The 20250-nt window shown below is 40.8% G+C and overlaps 1 protein-coding gene across 1 annotated transcript; it reads left to right on the forward strand.

The window, feature by feature from the left end:
* The first annotated feature begins 1187 nt into the window (after positions 1-1187).
* On the forward strand, positions 1188-18583 carry lrguk (leucine-rich repeats and guanylate kinase domain containing). The gene is given in 22 exon segments (XM_080886010.1): positions 1188-1363; positions 1365-1442; positions 1652-1705; positions 1962-2063; positions 3097-3178; positions 3343-3443; positions 3718-3799; positions 3919-4043; positions 5122-5265; positions 5628-5708; positions 5872-5958; positions 6129-6235; positions 6791-6913; positions 7358-7454; positions 9064-9177; positions 9252-9453; positions 10196-10312; positions 11145-11299; positions 11476-11564; positions 11933-12001; positions 15754-15872; positions 16376-18583. Coding segments are annotated over 22 exon segments (2403 nt in total). The 5' UTR covers positions 1188-1312; the 3' UTR covers positions 16600-18583.
* Positions 18584-20250: the final 1667 nt, after the last annotated feature.

Below are 20250 nucleotides of genomic sequence, written 5' to 3' on the forward strand. Positions count from 1 at the left end.
CCTCAAGGTGGTGTCGGAGAGGCGGATGCTGTCCAAGATAAAGACATTGTTGGATAACACCTCCCACCCACTCCATGACATGTTGGTCAGTCACAGGAGCACGTTCAGTGAGAGACTGAGATTACCGAAAAGCACCACTGAACGACACAGGAAATCATTCCTGCCTGTGGCCATCTCCCTGTACAACGCATCCACTTAACACACTGTTTGCTGATACAGCTACACATGTTTCTTTTCCAACTATTTATTTATAAGTGACTTATGTATGTATGTATGTATATATATGTATATATTGTACTATTCTTAGTTAGCGTATTGTCTGTCTTGTCTTAATGTTGGTTTAAAATGGAGCACTGTAACAAAAATAATTTCCCCCAGGGATCAATAAAGTATTCTGATTCTGATTCTGATTCTGATTTTAAAGGTTGCATATATGTAAGTAATTAAAGGTGCAAACAGATGAAATGATAATGTAAACTAATAAAATTCAGCACTTTTTTGGGTAAATTTGATCAAATTTGTCCACAAAACGAGCATGAGGAGGCTCTCATAGAAAAACTTGTATTTATTTTGTTATGCCTATTCTGAAGTCTAAGTGCCACGGAAATTGAAAACAAAAACTCTGCTCCTGTAACCTATATTAAATTTAAGAAGGTGTTCACTGATTGCACAGACCAAAATGTTACCTGCTATTATTTATAAAAACCTGTTAAACCAAGGATTTCAAATGAATTTTACATCCGTAAGTGGGCCGAAAATGACCGAAACTTAGCTTTCTGTTTAAGAAAAGAAAAAAAGAAGAAAAAACAATAACATTTCAACAGCGTGTCTTGAGTTTTTCTATATGATTCAAGATTCTTTATTTGTCTTATTTGTGATAAGTAGTAGCAGATGACAGAAATCTATCAGCATGACTCTGGGTTTAAACAGTAAAAAAAAAGACTTTAACTTTACAAAATAAAAAGCCATTGGAACAAAAAACAGGCCATTTTCTCTGAATTCAGAGTTAATCTACTACATAGTTACTTTAGTGCAGCAAGAATTACCCTGGAGGAGGTGTTTATCGGTAGAAAAAGCTGTAAAACTTATGAAAATGGGTTAGGGTTAGTATCAACGAGCAGACGTTAACGCTCGGTTGAAACTACAGGACCCATAATGCCATTCACTTCAAACTTGTCAGCGTTGCCTAGCAACGCTAGTGGACCTTTCATGTGAAAAGCTAGCTAACTAGAGTTTTTTTTAAACTGTAAACGTCTTCCCTTTGACTGCTAACAAGTTATTCTGTCGTCGAGTTTTTTCTTTTAATGAAAAAATGAATGGAAAAACCGGCGAACAGTTTCCTTCCGCGTCGCTAAGCTCCTGCCCCCCCAGGGTCCCTCACTGACGCTGCTTCAGCAGAGACCCCCACCTGCACTGAGCTCGAGGAAAACGGAGGGATGGAGGTAAGGCTAGGAGGCTATGTCAACTAGTAAAAACTTTTTTTTTTTTTAAAAAGCAACATATAGTGTGAAACTTATTATATTCAATTATTGCAATTTTATGGTTTTCATAACAAAAATGTGGCTCAGCGTGTGTCATTGCGCCGAAGCAGAAACGGTGAGTTCATTTCGCAGGTTGAATAAATCCTCGTGTTTCTGTCACTGTGCAACAGGTAAAGCAGATGTCCTTGTACAAGAGGTCTGGGAAAATAAAACAGCACAGCAAGGTCAAATAGTTGAATGCTTGGAATTTGTGGTAGCTGCATCAACAACGGAGCTAAGCAGAGTCTATTTGTGTGTGTGTGTCTGTGTTGCATGAATATGTGCGCTTTTGCTTTTAGGCTCTCAGGACTTGGTTCTGTTTTCAGTGGCCTCTTGTGAAATGCATGATGTTATCTTTACTTTTATGGCACTTTGTAATTCTGTACCTGCTGGGTTCACTATTTTAATTAAACCTTACTTACTTGTTTATCTTATTTACAGAAGGATGGTGTTTTAACAGCTGAGATGATTTCAAATAGTATATTTCAACTCGGACGCTTTGGCACTGGGCTCCAGCACTCATTCTACATCCTTTCTCTGCCTGTGAGATACACATATTAATTCATTCATCCATGTTACTGGCTGTTTAATGAAGACCGAGGCTTTAGTAATGATTTGACATTGAGTCATGATCTTTTGCTGACAGTTAATAAATAAGAGCACACTTGATCATGACAATATAGCACAATATAGTTAAACTTAAGGGATATGAATCTGTCCAGCTAAGAATTATAAACCATTGTGAATCAGTTTCATCTCTGTTGGTGCAAATGAATGGGACAACAAGTGCACTGGAGAGGCCACAACTAGACTGTTACATGCCCAGTGTGAACCTGCTCTCATCTGTGAGGAGAACAAGGCGCCAGTGGCGGACCTGCCAGTGTTGTCTGGCGAAGTCCAGTTAAGCTGCATGGCGGTGTACTGAAAGCATGGGTCCCACTAAAGGATGCTGGAACCTCATGTGATGCTCATTGAGTCTGTTTCTGACAGTTTGGTCAGAAACATGCACATGAGTAGCCCGCTGGGAGTCATTTTGTAGGGATCTGGCAGTGCACCTTCTTTTCTTTCTTGCACAAAGAAGCAAAAACTGGTGCTCTCTCTGTGTTTATGCCCTCCTTTTGCCCTGTCCAGCTCTCCTTGGGTAGTGGCCAGTCTCCGGATTTCTCTTCTACACTTTTAAGTGCTGGGAGACACAGCAAATCTTCACTGCAGATGTCTTATCCTAACACTCATGACAAGGACACTGGCAAATAGCAAAACTAGAGACAAATCATTCAGGAAGAATAAAGATGGAGCAATGGTCTGTGGCCACCATCTGCAAAATCATTCCCTTTTTGGGGATTGCCTTGTTGTTGCCTCTCCAGTGCACCTGTGGTCAATTTCATTTGCACCAAAGCAGCTGAAATAGTTTTACAATGGTCTGTTTCCTAACTGTAAATACTGAACTTTAACTGACTTTGTGATACTTTGCATACTTTAATGATCAAGCATCCCCTTAATTTTCCCTTAAATTAAGCAGCATAGTTTAATTTCAAGCCAAAATTAGGTTAAATTAATTTTGTATTCTTTGCTCTAGAGTCACAGTCTGAGTGACATATCTGTGCTGTGCAGTTATGTCCATCTTCAAAAGCTGGAACTGCCACACAACAAAATTCAAGGTGACTTTTTTTCTTATGCCAATATTATCTTCCTGTTATACAGTGACATCATTCATAAAATGCCATACCATGATGTGATTAAAGCACATTTATTTGCATGTAAATATTTGCTGTCTTTGTTGTTGTTTTTTTAATCAATTTTCATAACTTTCCCCAACTCCTAGATTTATCCTGCGTGAGCCACATGCCCTACCTTGTCGTGCTGGACGCTTCCTATAATGAAATCTCAAACTTCTTTGAATTCCAGCCACCCAAGAACCTAAAGGTAACACGGGTGGTCCTTGAGATGACAGGATAAGACAACATTTGAGTGGTGGCTTGGGCTTCACTCTCAAGCACTATTCCCTCAAGATAGGGCTGGATTTCCATAGCCCATCTGTAGTCGGTTAGAATATGCTTACAAGGCATTTACTGCCCTTGAATGACAGTGAACTTTAGTAAATTATTTTCCATACTCTGTGAATTTAGTGGAAGGATTTCTTCACTAAGATGTCCTGAAACTTTTTTGACTTTTATTAACAGTGTGCTGCTATTTTCAGGAGGTGAACTTCTCCCACAACCGTATGACTAAAATGAGGGATTTGTCAGCCTATGCATCGCTAACTAAACTGGTTCTAGACTGTATCCTCACTGCAAAACATTCTCTCTCAGATACATGCTTTGTGATGTATTAAAAAAAAAAGATTTGTGAACTGCATATTTTTCCTGTTGTGTATTATTCTTAACATGCCTCTACTCAGACAACAGCTTTAGTGAGATCAGTGGTCTTGAGCAATGTTGCAGGCTCACCCATCTCAGCCTTGCACATAACAAGATCTCGAGGATCAGTGGCCTGGGTGGTTTGCCTCTCACACACATCTGCCTTGTAGGTTCTTCTCTATATATAAAAGGTGGAACTTCAAATGTAGATATTTTATAAATATGCATTTTAAACTGAACTCTTGTGTTTTCCTTTGCTCTTTTGGCAGTACTTCTGTTTACATGTATGAGATTACCTGCTGTCGTGCACACATTGTTGCTGCTTGTGTATATTTTACTCATGTATGCTCCATTTCACCTGTTTCTTTTTTCCTTTTTTCTCCCTCCCTATGTGTTCTCTTTATGTCTCTGTTTTTGGCCTCGCTTTTATATTCAGTAAAACCTTGGCCTCTTGTTCGAGAATCACCATATGGTCCAACAGCAGGCCCTTTCGCTCTCTCTCACTCTCTGCCTCTTTTTCTGCTTGCATGTGTGCACACGTGTCCTTTATCAGTGTTTCCTCATTGTCAGCAGCCCATCGGCCTGGCTGTGCCTGCCCCTCTCTGTAGATTTGCTTTGGGACCAGCTGCTGGTGTTTAGAGTGAGGCTGGACCAGTTTCAGCAGACACACACACTCACACACTCAAGCAGACCCTGCCCATCCAGCATCCATCTCATCCCTTTACTGACCCCTCTTCCTCACATGCTGCCTCCCAAAACAGCATGGCATTGTCAGCCAGCCTGTTACGCAGCCCATCACAGCAGTGACCCAGAGCTTCAAGGGAGCAGCACAGTCACCCACCCCTGCTGACAGCAGCCCTCTGCCAGGCAACATGCTTGGCAAGAGTAGGCAGAGGTGTGGCCAGACGGCTAGATAACAACTTTTGTCAGTGGAATGGAGTGAGAATCAGACTGGGGACCCAGACAAGGGAGGTGTGCCCAGGTCTTGTTCTTCAGTTAGCTGGTGTGCTGGGCTATCGCCAGGCCAGCTGTTTGGCTGTCAGTCCTCACCTGTCAGAAGAGGCAGGCCTGCCACTCAACTCTGCACTGATGGGAAAGAAAGTTCAGGCACCCTTCAGAACAACCATGACCTGTCCTTAATATTTATTGGAGACAGTCACTGAGTTTATCTTAACACTTGGACAGAGGCATATGAATGAACTTCATGCTATCATGTTTTTTTTTCTTTTCCTTTCTATGAGCAGAGGGGGAACCATCTGGAGAAAATTGAAGGGTTAGAGCACCTGAAGAGCCTGCAGGTTCTCGATTTATCTCAGAATCGTATCACCAGTCTTTCAGGCCTCGAGAACCTCCATCTGCTAGGCTCCCTCAACCTGAAGAAAAACCTGGTATTGATCTGAGAGAGTCTTCAGAATTAAACGTGTGATGTGCATATATCAGCATTAGTACCACATGCTCATAGGCAGTTACTAATTCTTGAGCTTCATATTGAAAATCAAATAGACTTTTTAGATTAAATTCTAAGATGAAGTATCACAGACTCATTGTCTGATAAGATGTGTGATTGGTAGGCTGTTTAATGCTGTTTCCAGAATACATTTCAGTACTTTAAGCCATCATTACAGATTTTAATAAGATACAACAAAATTGGAAAATACCTTAATCATAGATAAGGTCAATAATTTAACTTCATGGCATTTCAAAAGGAAACTAATACACTGTATGAACTGTCTGAGTAAACTTTTCACAGGTCAGTGAAATTCAGGAGTGCAAGCATATTCACGACCTTTTACTGTTGAGGGACCTCAGTTTGGTGGAAAACCCTGTGCAGGTAACCATGCCCTTTACTTACAACAGGATTTTGACTATGAGATAATCTATTAAATGTGTTTAAATGTGCTGTCAATGACAGAGGTCTTCTTTCCTGTTTTTCTAAAGCTGTTTTGCCAGGCAACTTTGCTGACTGTATGTGCTTGTGTGAATGTAATTGGTAGGAGCAACCTGATTACAAGCTGGCAGTCATCTTCCTCCTTCAGCATCTGACTGTTCTGGACCAAGAGGCAGTCACTGTTGAAGAAAAGGTGTGAACAGACAAAACAGATAATACTGTTTGGTTCACTAAACTGTAAATACATGTTTAATCTATCAGAAGCTTTTTTTTGTCGCAATGAATAATACAAACCTAATGTATTCACCTAATGTTTTAAAGTCTGTGTGAACTGCTTCTGTGATTGTTAATTCTAATTACCAGGTGTCGTCAGTAAACATGTATGACCCTCCTATGGATGTGGTGGCAGCCAGGGATCACATAACCCACCTAGTGTATCAGCTGATGCAGCCCCAGGTCCTTTATGAAAGGTTCACATTGACATTTATTTAATATCCTCAGCACTACATGGCCACCAGTTCGTGTAACATTAATAAGTTTATTAATTAACAATTATTACTGGCATACAAGGAAGAGCCTGTAGCATTTAGGAAGTGCACTACAAGCAAAGGTTTCAGAACAATCCAGAGATTATGATTAACCACAATCAATACATATCTTGTAAAATAAAATATCAAGAAAGTTGTTTGCTTGAGCAGCAATTTATCCTGTTTATCTACACTCTAAAAGAAAAAAAAAAATTCAAGTATCAGCACTTTAAAAAAAACCCGATCATCAGCAAATAAAAGCTGCAGCTACAGTAAATTTGCCATTCTCCTCTGTGCTTACCAGAAGGAGCACATCCATACTGTCCACGAGGCTCGCGTTTATATTGACTGTAGGAGTGACTCTTGCTTTGTGGCTTTTTATACTTAAGCAGTGCTCATTTTTGGAAGGGGAAGATAACTGGTTTTGAAGCTAAGAGCGGGCGTGTAAAATTAAAGTAAAACTTCTGAATGCTTCGTGTGTGTATGTCTGTCTCCAAGCAGTACACTTCCCAGTGCAGACTCTCCCTACCCCATGCTGGTGCTCACAGGTCCTCGAGGCTGTGGGAAGAGAGAGCTGACTCACAGACTGTGTCAAGAGTTCAACGAATACTTTGCTTATGGGTCAGTCTTAAAACTTCTGCACACATAGTAATAATTCATATGCTGAGCTCTCAGAGCTAGTGCCCATTAGTAGCGCTTGTTTTGTAATACATTTGAAATTGCAAAAATACTATGAATTAAACATCTGACGACACAGTGGGTCCTTTAACTTTATATGATCTACCAAAATATTTTATTCTTATATTATTGAGAGTCAACTGTCAAATACAGACTGCTATTGGTAGCTTTGGCTGAACTTCAGAACATTTTTTACACTGATATATTGAAGTGACTGAAGTTTCAACATACAGCACACATGCAGAAGACATATTTCTGGCTCTCACTTTTAGTCACTTTGACAGTCTGAGACAGACTGAAAAGCCAGAGGTTTTGTCGCAGCTCATTTCCCTCTTACTAGCTGACTTAACTATGCAACTGTTTCTCTAATTGTATCTGTCACTGCAGAATCTCTCACACCACAAGGGGGCCGTACTTCGGAGAAGAGAATGGACTTGATTACCATTTTGTCAGTGAGGAGGCGTTTCAGAGTATGATTCACACCGTGAGTTAGCTTGAAGTTATTTTGAGCTATTTCGAGTGTACTCGGAATAGTTTTATGTGGTTAGTGTTTTAAATCATACCCACAGCATAATTAAATCTTCTTGGACTTACTTTAGTGCTGAAGTCACATTCAAATTGACTTCTTTCATTGGCTTTAATGAGTTGAGTAAGTTGTGTTAATTAGTTTGATTTGGCTGAATGATTTTAGTTTAACTGGCTGACATTTTTGTGTAAAATAATTTAGTGGAAATGTTGGTTGAATGGACCATTTTTGAAAACATATAATAGACATGTTAATTAAATTTTATTTCAGAATGTGCTATTACAGCATCTCCTATAACTCAATTTAGGCTCACAAAAAATGTGAAAGCTAATCAAAGGAAAGCCATCAATGAGTAGACACTGGTCAAAACTTTAAAACACCCTCAGGAGGGATCCACAAATGGCTCTCATTAAATACACAAGTTATAGTTCTTTTAGCCAGAGAAAAGTGGAGTCCTTTGGGTTTTGGGGCACATTTCTTTTCCATCTGTCTGTCTTGTCAAGCTGCCTGTTATGCAAGAGAGGTGGGGGATTATTTATAGAGGTCTGGGTCAGGTAGTGATTTACACAGGAAGCGCTTTGATGCTGATATTGATGCCTTTTGTCTTTTTGAACAGAGGTTAACTTGTCAGTCTGTTCCTCCCTCTATTTGATTTGTCCATTCTTCTCCTCCCACCAGTCTTCTTTTGCCAGGCTGTGGTTTATTGAAGTCTGGCCCTCCTTTTCTTGCTTGTTTTTGTCTTCTTTTACTTCTTTTACTCTTACTTCTCTTGTGTTAGTTCTCTCTTCAGTCCTCAAATGTGCTTTCTTGCAGCTTTACTGTCATACCTTCTTACAAAACTGACCCCAGTAATCATTTTTAATTACTGCAGTGAGATGCTTTATTTAGGAAAGGGGACACGTGAGACTTGATTTGGAAGAAGTGCTGTACATCTTATATAAGTTTTTAGTAAAAGTCATTTGAAATGTAGTGAATAACAGTTAATGAGTTTTCTCTTCAGTGTTGTTGCTTAATGTAGGTATAATATATGTATTTCCTACTCTATGCAGCGCTGAAAGGTAAAGAGGACACTAACTTTTGAGTCCATTCTGTTTACTGCTAATGGCTGCACATGTGGTTGTTTATTTGACAGTTTGCTGCTTTTATTGCAGATTTTAAAAAGTCAGTGAATGTGACTTTAAATGTCATGCATTTAATTAGTCAACATAAGCATCATAAAATGAGTTAAAACATAGAAATAAGTAACCTCATATATAATTTATATTAGAGCCGGAACAATTTGTTTATCAGTTTTTCCAACCACTTAACAGTAACAATAAGGTCAGGTCATGTGTGAAAAGTAACAAAAAGATTTATTTATTTTTCCCTGCCAGGTCAGGGCAGGTTCAGTTCACAGGTGGAATAATGGCTACAGGTTGTTAACCCTGACAGAACATGCTGGGATTGTGCATGTATGTCAAATATGTCCCATTTTAGGAGCTCATAACTGTTGCAATAACGTGATGAATAGCGAGGCAATAAAATGTTCTCTCATTCTCTTCTCTTGCACTGGGAAATGTTATTTCAGGGTAAGTTTATCCAGACCATCCAGTATGGGGGGCATAGTTACGGACTTACCAGAGATGCTGTAGAGGATGTGGCTAGAGAAGGATTGGCCTGTTGCGTGCATATGGAGCTGGAGGTATGTGAAAGGAAAGCTCATGTATAAGAGTGTTAAAATTAGGATATCTGCAGGCATTTTGTCTCTTCTTTCAGGGTGTTTTCAGTCTAAAAAAGACCTACTTTGAGCCTCGATACATCCTGCTCATCCCCACCCAGGCTGAAAAGTACATAGGCCACCTTAAAGCCCGTGGACTCTACACCCAGGCACAAATGGATGCAGCAGTGTCACGTATAGAGCTCTACGCCAACACCAACAGGCAACGTCCAGGATTCTTCGATAATGTTATTCCCTGTGGTACTATGTTGCTTTTATTGCTTTTTAATATTATCCGGTGGTTAATCAGATGTATTATAATAATTAGCTGTTGCAGTACAAAGTGTTCCAAATATTCACAATTAATTTTCAATGGGTATCAATTTGAAGCTATGATTCCAGTTAACTGATTCCCAGTGGAAATATTTAGATGTTTCTACATTTTCAGCCCGTTTCAATACAGAAAATTTGAAGTTGAGTTTAGTTTGTTATGATCCCCATTAGTTACAGCAAAGCAGCAATCATTCTTCTCTGATACCACAAAAGACTTTACACTGTGACAATGCACCACCAATAGCCTTTGGTGTGATTGCTCTGTTCATCATTATAGTGTCTCACAAAGATTGAAAATGCCCTGGCTTAGTGCAGTCCAGCTATCATTGATATAGCATTAGATGGATTAGCACACTCCACTAAAATCCATAAACTACACTTTCAATCCAATTACCACATGTATTAAAGGCACGTAGCCGCAGAATAGCTGTGTTTATCATTCCCTCATGAAAGCATTCAGACATGTTAGGGGTGTTCTTAATGAGATGAACATACAGAGAGTGCGGGCACTCATCACTTTTATTCACTGCCAGCCTGCGCCTCATTACACTAAGGTCGTCATCCGCTTATCTTTTGATCTATTACTGTTTGATGGGGAGATACGTTGGCTCTGTTGAGCACCAGATTTCTTTGTGTGTGTGTATCTGTGTGCCTGTGTGTGTGTGAGTAGATGACTGGGAAGATGCCTACAAGACACTGAGGCAGGCAGTGAAGGAGTACCTGTTGCTAGAGGAGCAGGAGGAGGGAGAGAACAACAACAGAGCATCCCCTGACAACACCTCCACAGGTGTCTATGTGTTTGTTTATTAACATCATCATTAGCAGGTCCAAAGTGTCACAACACCAGTTTTGTAAAGCAAGACACGGGTAAAGTTCAGTTAATTAATTTGTGTCTTGGTTTTGTTTTGTTTGCTTGTTTTTTTTTTATTATTTAAAGGAGCACTCAACCAATTTGACATGTGTTAATTAAGTTCATTTTCATTGGACAGGAAGTATTACTGAAAAACTGCAAGATAATAATATCATTGGTTGAGAAGAAGTTTTTTAAAGTCTGAAAATAATAATCCTGAAGCAATTAACCAGAAATTAACCTGTGTTAGAAATCAGAGGAATAAGGAATTTAAAAGATGTGAGGGGTCTCACACAGCGCTATTAATTTCAATTGTTATTGTCATACTTTCCCTCAGGTTTATAAAGTATAATTGCTAAATCATGGAGTGTCCCCTAAAATACAAATGGGGTTATAAATTACAACACGGACAGGAAATGAGTATATCAGAGAGACAGCTCAGGTTGAGTAGTTTGGAGACAAATTTAGAGAGGCAGGGCTCAGATGGTATAGACATGTGCAGAGGATGGATAGTGGATATGCTGGACAAAGGATGTTAAATATGGACCTGCCAGGCGGGAGGAATAGAATCCCAAGTTGATTCATAAATGTAGTGAATGTAGGGGGTTAGTGTTACAGAGGAAAAAGGAAATGGAGACAGACGAAGCAACAGGAAGACAAAGTAGAGTATTATAAATTATATTTGATGATTTCAAAAATAAATAATGTCTAGAAGCTCTGTTCCATGCTGTTTAAAACTTCAGATATAGACAGTATCTGTTTCTTGTAGGTCATAATCCAGAAGAGAAGCCACTGTCGCCTGTGTCAATGTCAAGATTGACACTCACATCACACTCAGCCAGAGCTTTGGACCCCTCTGATATCTCCTACAGATCATATTTTACCAAGATCCAAAAAGAGCTCCACCCTCAGAAGAGCTCCACTGTGAGTTACAGGATGTCTAATGATAAATGTATTGATAATGAAGCCTACAAGTAAATTATTCTAATTTGTGAATATTATGTTTGTTTCTTACATGTTTTTTTCTCCCCTCCTGCTCTGCTTTTTAATCGCTCCACCCACCAACTTTTCTGTGCCCTCATTGCATCTCCGTTCTCCAGGAGCTAGCTTCCATTAGGAGGCGTGAGCAGCTGGTGAGGGAGGCTATAGTGGGGAAGAGTCCAGGGGTTTACAGCCAGCTCTTCAAAAGGTAGAAACAAGCAGCATGCACTCCACTCCACTCCATTACTTAATATCAAGTGGGCACTTTGAGCTGGGCCAAATTGGTTTAATTGGACCACTTGTCCCAATTGTGCTTTGATGGTTTGTTTTGAGTCATTGTTTGACATTGAGGGTGAAGTGGCAGGTGCCCAAATAATTTGAATCTAACCGTTTGTTAATGTGATGGGTTCTTGTTAGAGGTGCACTCCACTCACTTGTCCTAAAGTACACCTGTTGCCAGATATGAATGATTGGCTGCATATTTTATTCAAGCGGACTATTTTGCAAGGTAATGTGTGTGAACTTATGGTGGCGAAGAAAAACACTGAATCATTACTTACTTTTTGTTTTCCTCAGTTCTGCTCAACCAGTGGCGTCATCTGTGCATAATGATGATTCTGGTAATCTTTTTCATGAGGACAGTGGGTAAGGCCAGATGTTACTGTATGAAAATAACAGATACAGTGATCAAAGTTAGATATGATTTCACTCGGCGCATGATCAGTAAATTCATAAAAATGGCTTATTGATTTATTTTAACGTGAGAGAAGCCAGAGGAAGTCTTACAGTTTTATTAAAAAGATAAGATAAGATAAGATAAGATAACTCTTTATTGTCATTGCACAGTCATACATAGTACAGTAGTACAATGAAATTGGAAAAACTGTCCTACGTCGGCACTACATATAACACAACACGACACGATATGACACATCACAACGTAACAAACAACACAACACAGTATATTAACTTAGTATAAAAAAGAAGAATAAGTGTATGTGTATTGCACACTGTTATTATTGCACATTAATTATTATTGCACCTTGTTATAAGTATAAATATTATTGTTATCGTTTTAAACATTGTTACCTCCCCCTAAAAAGTCCAGGGAGGTATCCAGTCAGGTCAGCTATTTACATTGATCAGGGCTATTGCCCTGTTGTAAAAGCTGTCCTTGAGTCTATTTGTTCGGGACCTCAGCAGCCTGAACCTCCTGCCAGACGGCAGCAGCTTAAACACCCGGTGTCCTGGGTGTGTGCAGTCCCGTAGGATGCTGCGTGCCCTCTTGAGACAGCGAGTGCTGTACAGGTCCTTCAGGGAGGGAAGAGGATGTCCAATGATTTTTTGGGCCATGTTGATGACCCTCTGGAGTGCCTTTCTGTGTGCTGTGGTGCAGCTGGAGAACCACACACCGATGCAATATGTCAGCACACTTTCAATGGAGCAGCGGTAGAAGACGGTCAGCAGCTCCTTCTTCAGGTCCATTTTTCTGAGGATTCTCAGAAAGTGGAGACGCTGTTGGGCCTTCTTTAAGACCGCAGAGGTGTTAGAGCTCCATTGGAGGTCTGTGTCTATGTGCACACCCAGAAACTTGAAACTGGAGACCCTTTCCACGCACTCCCCGTTGATGCTGACAGGCTGCAGCTCGGACTTCCTCCTTCTGAAGTCAACTACCAGTTCTTTTGTTTTGGTGGTATTGAGGTCCAGGTTGTTGTCTGCACACCAATCTGACAGCCTCTGAACTTCAGCTCTGTATGCAGTCTCATCTCCCCCTGAGATGAGCCCCACCACAGTGGTATCATCTGCAAACTTGATGACTGTGTTGTCTGGGTGGGAACTAACACAGTCATGTGTGTACAGAGTGTACAGTAGGGGACTCAGTACACAGCCTTGTGGATAGCCGGTGTTGAGGCTGAGGGCTGAGGAAAGATGAGGCCCCACTCTAACTCTCTGTACACGGTCTGAGAGGAAGTCTCTGATCCAGCGGCAGGTGGTGGAAGGAAGTCCAATTTCCAGCAGTTTATCTATTAGTCTGTCCGGGAGTATCGTATTGAAAGCAGAGCTAAAGTCAACAAAGAGCAGCCTGGCGTAACGGCCCTGCACTTCCAGGTGAGAGATGGTGGTGTGGAGCGTTGTAGCAATGGCATCTTCAGTTGATCTGTTAGCTCTGTATGCAAACTGGAGCGGGTCGAGTGTGGGTGGCAGGCAGGACATGATGTGACGTCGGACCAGTTTCTCAAAGCACTTCATTATAACAGGTGTTAGAGCAACTGGTCGGTAGTCGTTGAGGCTGCTAATGTTAGTACGCTTTGGCAGTGGGACAATTGTGGCTGACTTTAGGCACGGCGGGATGCAGGACTGGGACAGTGAAGTGTTGAAGATCTTAGTGAAGACCCCAGCCAGCTGGTCTGCACACTCTTTTAGGACCTTTGCGGTTACCCCATCTGGTCCGGTGGCCTTCCTGGGGTTCACTGCCCTCAGTGTGCGCCTCACCTCATATTCCTGCACTATGAGGCTTGGGCTGCTGCTGTCCGATGTTTTTGCTGCTGCTGCCTCTGGTCCCTTCACCTCAAAGCGTGCGAAGAAGTGGTTCAGCTCCTCTGCAAGCTCCGCGTTACCCTCAGTCAACGTGGTATTGCCAGGTTTGTAGTTGGTTAAGTGCTGAACTCCCTGCCATACCTGTCGTGAGTTGTTGGTGGTGAAGTGGTCTTCGATCCTTCTCTTGTACGCTGCCTTGGCCTCTCTGATGCCTCTTTTCAACTGAGATCTGGCTGCACTGTACTGCATACCATCACCGGATCTAAAAGCGGCGTCACGTTGCTTCAGCAGGACCTGGACCTCTTTAGTCATCCAGGGTTTCTGGTTGGAATACACCCGGAGACGTTTGTCCACAGTGACACTGTTGACACAGAAGTTAATATATGAGAGCACTGATGTTGTGTGCTCTTCAAGGTCCTGATGTTCGAACACGCTCCAGTCCGTGTTTTCAAAACAGTCCTGCAGCTGATGTGATGCACCTTCTGGCCAGGTTTTCACAGTTTTTGTGACTGGGGGGGCTCTTCTCCTAATGGGAGTGTATGCAGGGATCAGCAGCATGGACATGTGGTCTGACAAACCTAGATGTGGTAGAGGGGTTGCTCTGTAGCCTTTTTGGATGTTGCTGTAGGCTTTATCCAATGTGTTTTTCCCCCTCGTTGCACATTTAATATGCTGTTCAAATCTGGGGAATACTGACCTTAAATCAGCATGGTTGAAGTCCCCAGCTATAATGTGCACTGCGTTTGGATGGGAGTTCTGCTGGTTGCTTATTGTCTTGTGCAGCTCCTCCATGGCAGAGTTAGCATTAGCATCGGGTGGTACATACACGGCCGTTACCATGACAACAGTAAACTCGCGAGCAAAAAACAACCGTGAGCTAAAGATTAAGGAGCAGGAAATGGCCTTAGCAGCGGTACTCTTGACTCCCAGAGCCAGTTTTTACGACATTACTTGTTTTTTTTATCCAGCTCAGTTTACAGGTTTAAGCCATGCTGGTAAAAATCTGAACACACATCCCACATACGCATAGACACACACACACACAAATACACCCACTCATAAATTCAGATTTTATTGCCTCTGCTGCTATTTAACTCCCCTGTGTGTACACTTACACTCAATAAACCTGTGTACTGCGCAAATAAGTATTTAATCAGGTACCCCATAATATGTGTGATGTGCACGCAAATGGAAGCCATCAATTTAGTTCGTCCAAAAAAAAAAAAAAAAAGTCATTTAAGATACATGCATAGAAACCTGTGCTGTCAAAATTAATTTGTTCCCTCTGGGCCCTCGTCTTCAGAAGGCAGGTTTCATCAAACTTGTTGAAAATCTGCAAGTTCTGTCATTGCGGTGTGAGTAATACATGCCTCCAGTGTGTACAGTAGGCATTACTCACTCGCTCAGTAATTCTATGCAGGATTCCAGACATCTGTCTCCTTGCTGGCACTGCTCTTAATAGGGATGTGTCTTTACCTGTGTGTGCTTATTTCCCATGTTGTTATTGTGTAGTAACTGTGTAGTCTTGCGTATGCATTTGTATACATACACATTGTATAGCTTCTAGGTAAATGGAAAATCTGTACCCGAGTACTTATTATTGCATTATTGATATTACTGTTGAATACTGTCAGTCTCTGCAGCAGTGGTTTGCATCACATTCTGCCTGACTTTCATTTTGAAGCTCTTCTACCCATTTCATTTGTCATTTCACTTTTTGTTTTATTACCCGTGTAACAACCATATGTTTGTGTTGTTGCCTCCATTACACCTGCCACTATGTGAACTTCCTTTCCACTGCTTGTCTGTCTCTGTGTTTTTGTCTTCCCTTCTTGTCCCTTTTTGCATTTGACAAACAGCTCGGATGATTCTCGTGCCAGCTCAGCTTTGTCAGTGCCCAGTTCAGCCGGCGCCTTCTCTGACTTAGCAGAACCGCTACATGTCTCAGTCATGGGACATGCTTCGGAAACACTTAAAGGTTACTAAGTAATTTTTTTATCTGATGTGTTTAAATGTCTGTATCTATTTATGTTCTATATAGAAAGAAATTATTTTTTATATTTATAGAAGCCAAGGAAGGGGTGGTTTAATATGAAAATTATTCTGAAGGAACATTTTAAATAAAATATAATCTTTTAGTATTTTGCTGTATTAATCTCTATAATGAATGGTTTTGGGTAAAATCATTCATTATAGAGATTAAAAGGTTCCTTATGTGCTTTTTGTTATAAATGTGCTTTTTCATTAGATGTTCATATTAAATGTAGCTAATGTTTTGAATAAAGAGTTTTGGAAGCTAGGTGAGGGGCAGCCAATCAAAAGAAAGTAAAGCTTAAAGAGACAAAAATAGAGCTGGAAATAATTGTGACAGGTTATAACAGGTTTGTTTACTGTCTGTGGGAAAAACAGAAAATCTAATGATAAAATAATAAAGTTGGCTTGCTGAACTTCTAAAGATTGTTGATTGATTATTGATTTCAGACCACGTTCCATCCAGCCAAACACCTAATGACCCTCATCCAGGAGCAGATCAACTAGCTGCAGCTGTGTCCCCATGCTCTGATCGACGCCCAGGGTCCAACGTTAAGCCCATCCTGCCCCCAATCCCCACTGGGCGCAGGACCCCTGCAGCACCCAGCCTATCTCCTTCACCCAGCCCCAAACCAGGAGTGGAAGAGGAAGGAAATGCAAACATGGAGGGATAGCTTTAAAGGGATTTTGATTTCTGGCACCTAAATGAAGTAATACATTTTTGTAAGAGTAAGATTTTGTAAGCATTAGATTAAAAAATGAGAGGAAAAGGTTGAAGAATATGTGAAAGTACATAACTTAAAATACAAGCTTGTATTCTGACACTGTAAAAACCACAAAACCACGTTTGTTGCTTTTTTCAGTACACAGACGGGATATGTCGAAGCCAAACACTTTGAGTTAGATTAGCCTGTCACTCGTGCTGCTGCCTCTTTAGATATTTAGATGTACTTCATTGATTTATACTCAATATGTTGTTTATCATGAGTGATGACACAGATTACTATAAACATGGTGACATTATTATTACTACTGTTGATGACACATTATTCTTCAGACTCACTGATTGGAAAGCGTGTTTTTCATGCATGATAAATATGATGTCTGGATAAGAAGCAGTTCTTTTTGTCTTCTCGTGTGAACATTTATATATCCACAGCAGAGATATTTGCTCATCTTTGAAAGTTTATATATACAAACTATGCTATAAATGCCATTTCTTGATATGATATTAATATTTTTGACAGTGTAATAGTAACATTTTATTTCCTAGTGTTCTGTAATCTCATCAAGTACAATTTGGCATCTCGATACTGATCTTTGTGTAGCGTGGAGCTCTTGTCATTGGATGATAAATATATCATTAATCTTTATCTTTTCTGATGGGATTATTTATCTGGCTGAAAATGCATTCATATGGAAGTTGTTGATAGATATTAAGCAGTCCACCATCATAAACATGCTACTATATTTTCAAAGTGTCTGTGTGTTGCACGCAGCCTTGCATGCGCCAACATGTTTGTGGGTTTGGCACAGTGTCTATTAGTGAGTCGTATTAAATAGAAATTGCCATTCGTCACAGATGTGTGCATTGCTTATTTAACTGGTCCCTCAGCCAGTCTTCTTGTAGGTAAATGTAGATTTGCACACACTGTATGCAGGTTTGGTCTCCTGGGTTATACATATGTGTGCAGCGTGTGGGCAGTGTGTGTTCGCTCACACACACACACATATACACAGAACACCTGGCTATCCATCACTGTCTGTCTTCCTCTCAGGCAGCAGATGTTGCAACTCTGTCATAATTCTTTTGGAAGTTTGAAGCCAGACTGTGTCTTTAGGGCCCCTGGAGGTCTAACCTACTTACTCTGCAGTCGACACCTCACTATAGCTAATCGTGGCCTAACATGTTGTCTTCCTGTGCATTAACATTACATTAGATTCGACTTTGTGCATGATATGTAAGGTATGCAGAACCGCGTGCAGCTCATTAAAGTGAAGTTTGAAATGAGGTGAGAAAGAGGGAGTGGGAAGCTACTTCCAGTCTGGATGTATGCCTTTGTTTTTTTGCCTACCTGTTCACAGCATTAGACAGCATGCCTTACATATTTTTTTCCCTTTTTTTTCTGACAGCAAGGTAAATCTACTCTAAACATGCCTTTTAACGTGCTATACAGTTTATTTATCTGTGATGATTCTATACAAAGCAATCCTTAAATAACATTGCATTACCAGAGAAAGCTTAAAAAGGATGCACTGTCTCCTTTTAGAGATGGTTCATTGGGTTGCATGTGCCTGGTACTGCTTGCCTCAAGCACTTGGCTTCTTTCACTTCACCAGCTGCTGGAAGATAAACATGTCCCACGCTTTCATTTTGATGCTTTTATAACTTCTCAAGACACAAACACTTCTTGGTACACAGAAAAAGTGACCGCGTCTGAGATTTATGTCTGGAGGAAAGAGAGAGTGGTTATGGCGATAGATATGCAGAAGCACGTTATCAATTTTCACAAAGCTGAAATAGGCAATGTTATGAATTAATTTTTTATGATATTTGTAAGACTCAAGCAATGAATGGAGAGAGAGTTAATCTATATTTTAATTCCAGAAAGAATGTTGTGAGAAATAATGGAAATTGGAAGCAGCATGGCATCAGAGTGACTGAGGTACTAAAACTCCATTATAGTCTTGGAAAGTTATGTTTTGCCTGAACAAGTTTGATAGAAATAACACTTTATAGAGGTTTAATAAAAAGAAATATGGTTCTGTGCAAAAGCCTTGACCGCTGTCATTTCTTTATATTTCGGTAGGAAAATGGGAAACTGGTGCAACGATTTATTGAAATGTGTAGACATACATGCAAGTAAATGATCCATCCATCCATCCATCCATCCATCCATCTTCATCCGCTTTATCCGAGGCCGGGTCGCGGGGGCAGCAGCCTAAGCAAAGAGGCCCAGACCTCCCTCCCTCTCCCCAGCCACCTCCTCCAGCTTATCCGGGGGAACACCGGTAAATGATATAAGTCAAAAACAAAGTTTTTAATTCTAATGATATTTCATATGAGCGCCTTTATTCTTCAACACAGCCTGCACTTTCTCACAGTCTTCAGTTTTTTTGTATTTTCTTTCAATAGTCTTCAGGAATTGTTCTCCAGGCTTCTTGAAGGCAGCACGGTGGCACGGTGGTTAGCACTGTTGCCACACAGCAAGAAGGTCCTGAGTTCAATTCCAACATCAGGCCGGGGTCTTTCTGTGTGGAGTTTGCATGTTCTCCCCGTGTTTGCGTGGGTTCCCTCCGGGTACTACGGCTTCCTCCCACCGTCCAAAGACATGCAGCTTGTGGGGATAGGTTAATTGGATAATCCAAATTGTCACTAGGTGTGAATGTTCGAATGAATGTGAGTGCAAATGGTTGTCTGTCCCTGTGTGTTGGCCCTGCGACAGACTGGCGACCTGTCCAGGGTGTACCCCGCCTCTTGCCCTATGACAGCTGGGATAGGCTCCAGCGCCCCCCGCGACCCTGAAAAGGATAAGCGGAAGCGAATGGATGGATGGGCTTCTTGAAGGACATTTAAAGCTCTTCGGATGTTGGCTGCCTATTGTTCCATTTCCTGTCAAGATGATCCCACACTGCTTCAATGAAGTTGTGGTCCTGGCTCTGGGGAGGTCAATTCATCACTGATAGTGTTCCACTGTGTGTTTTTTCTATCCAGGTATGCTTTTATTGCATTGTCAATGTTCTTGAGATCAGTGTCATGCTGAAAAATGAAGCTTTTGCAAACAAGACACTTTCCAGATGTTATTACATAATGTATCAAGCTCTGATGATACTTTTCTTTGTTTATTATTCCATCAATTTTCATTTTCCCTCAACTTTCTGAATCTGTACATGTGCTGTTTTTAAGGACACACAGCACACTATGCTGAGATATGCCAAGTCTTCGGCCAGTAGCTCTTTGAGTATCACCTTGTTCCAAAAATACTATCTTGTGTCTGTCAGAGTCTGTTATCATTTGCTTTACTCATAGATTTATCTATATACATGTTTTTGCAATAGGCTGCTAGTAACACTGGTTCATCCGTTCAGTTAGATGCCTCTTTTTATGGTTGACTTGATTTCTGGATCAGTATTAAGTGGCTTAACAAACAAAAAAAGTTTCTGAAAATGGTCAGGTGTGTGGATGGGGCAGAAAATGAGTGAAAAGGCAGGCAATGCCCAAGAAAAAACTTTGAAAGACCTTCAGAAAGCCTGGAGAACTATTGTTCAAGAAACCCTAAAACATCAGGGTTGGCTCAAGAGCTTTGCACAGCTACCATGCTGGG

This window comes from Rhamphochromis sp. 'chilingali' (assembly GCF_963969265.1).
Source record: "Rhamphochromis sp. 'chilingali' genome assembly, chromosome: 7".
Taxonomy (NCBI): Eukaryota; Metazoa; Chordata; class Actinopteri; order Cichliformes; family Cichlidae; genus Rhamphochromis; species Rhamphochromis sp. 'chilingali'.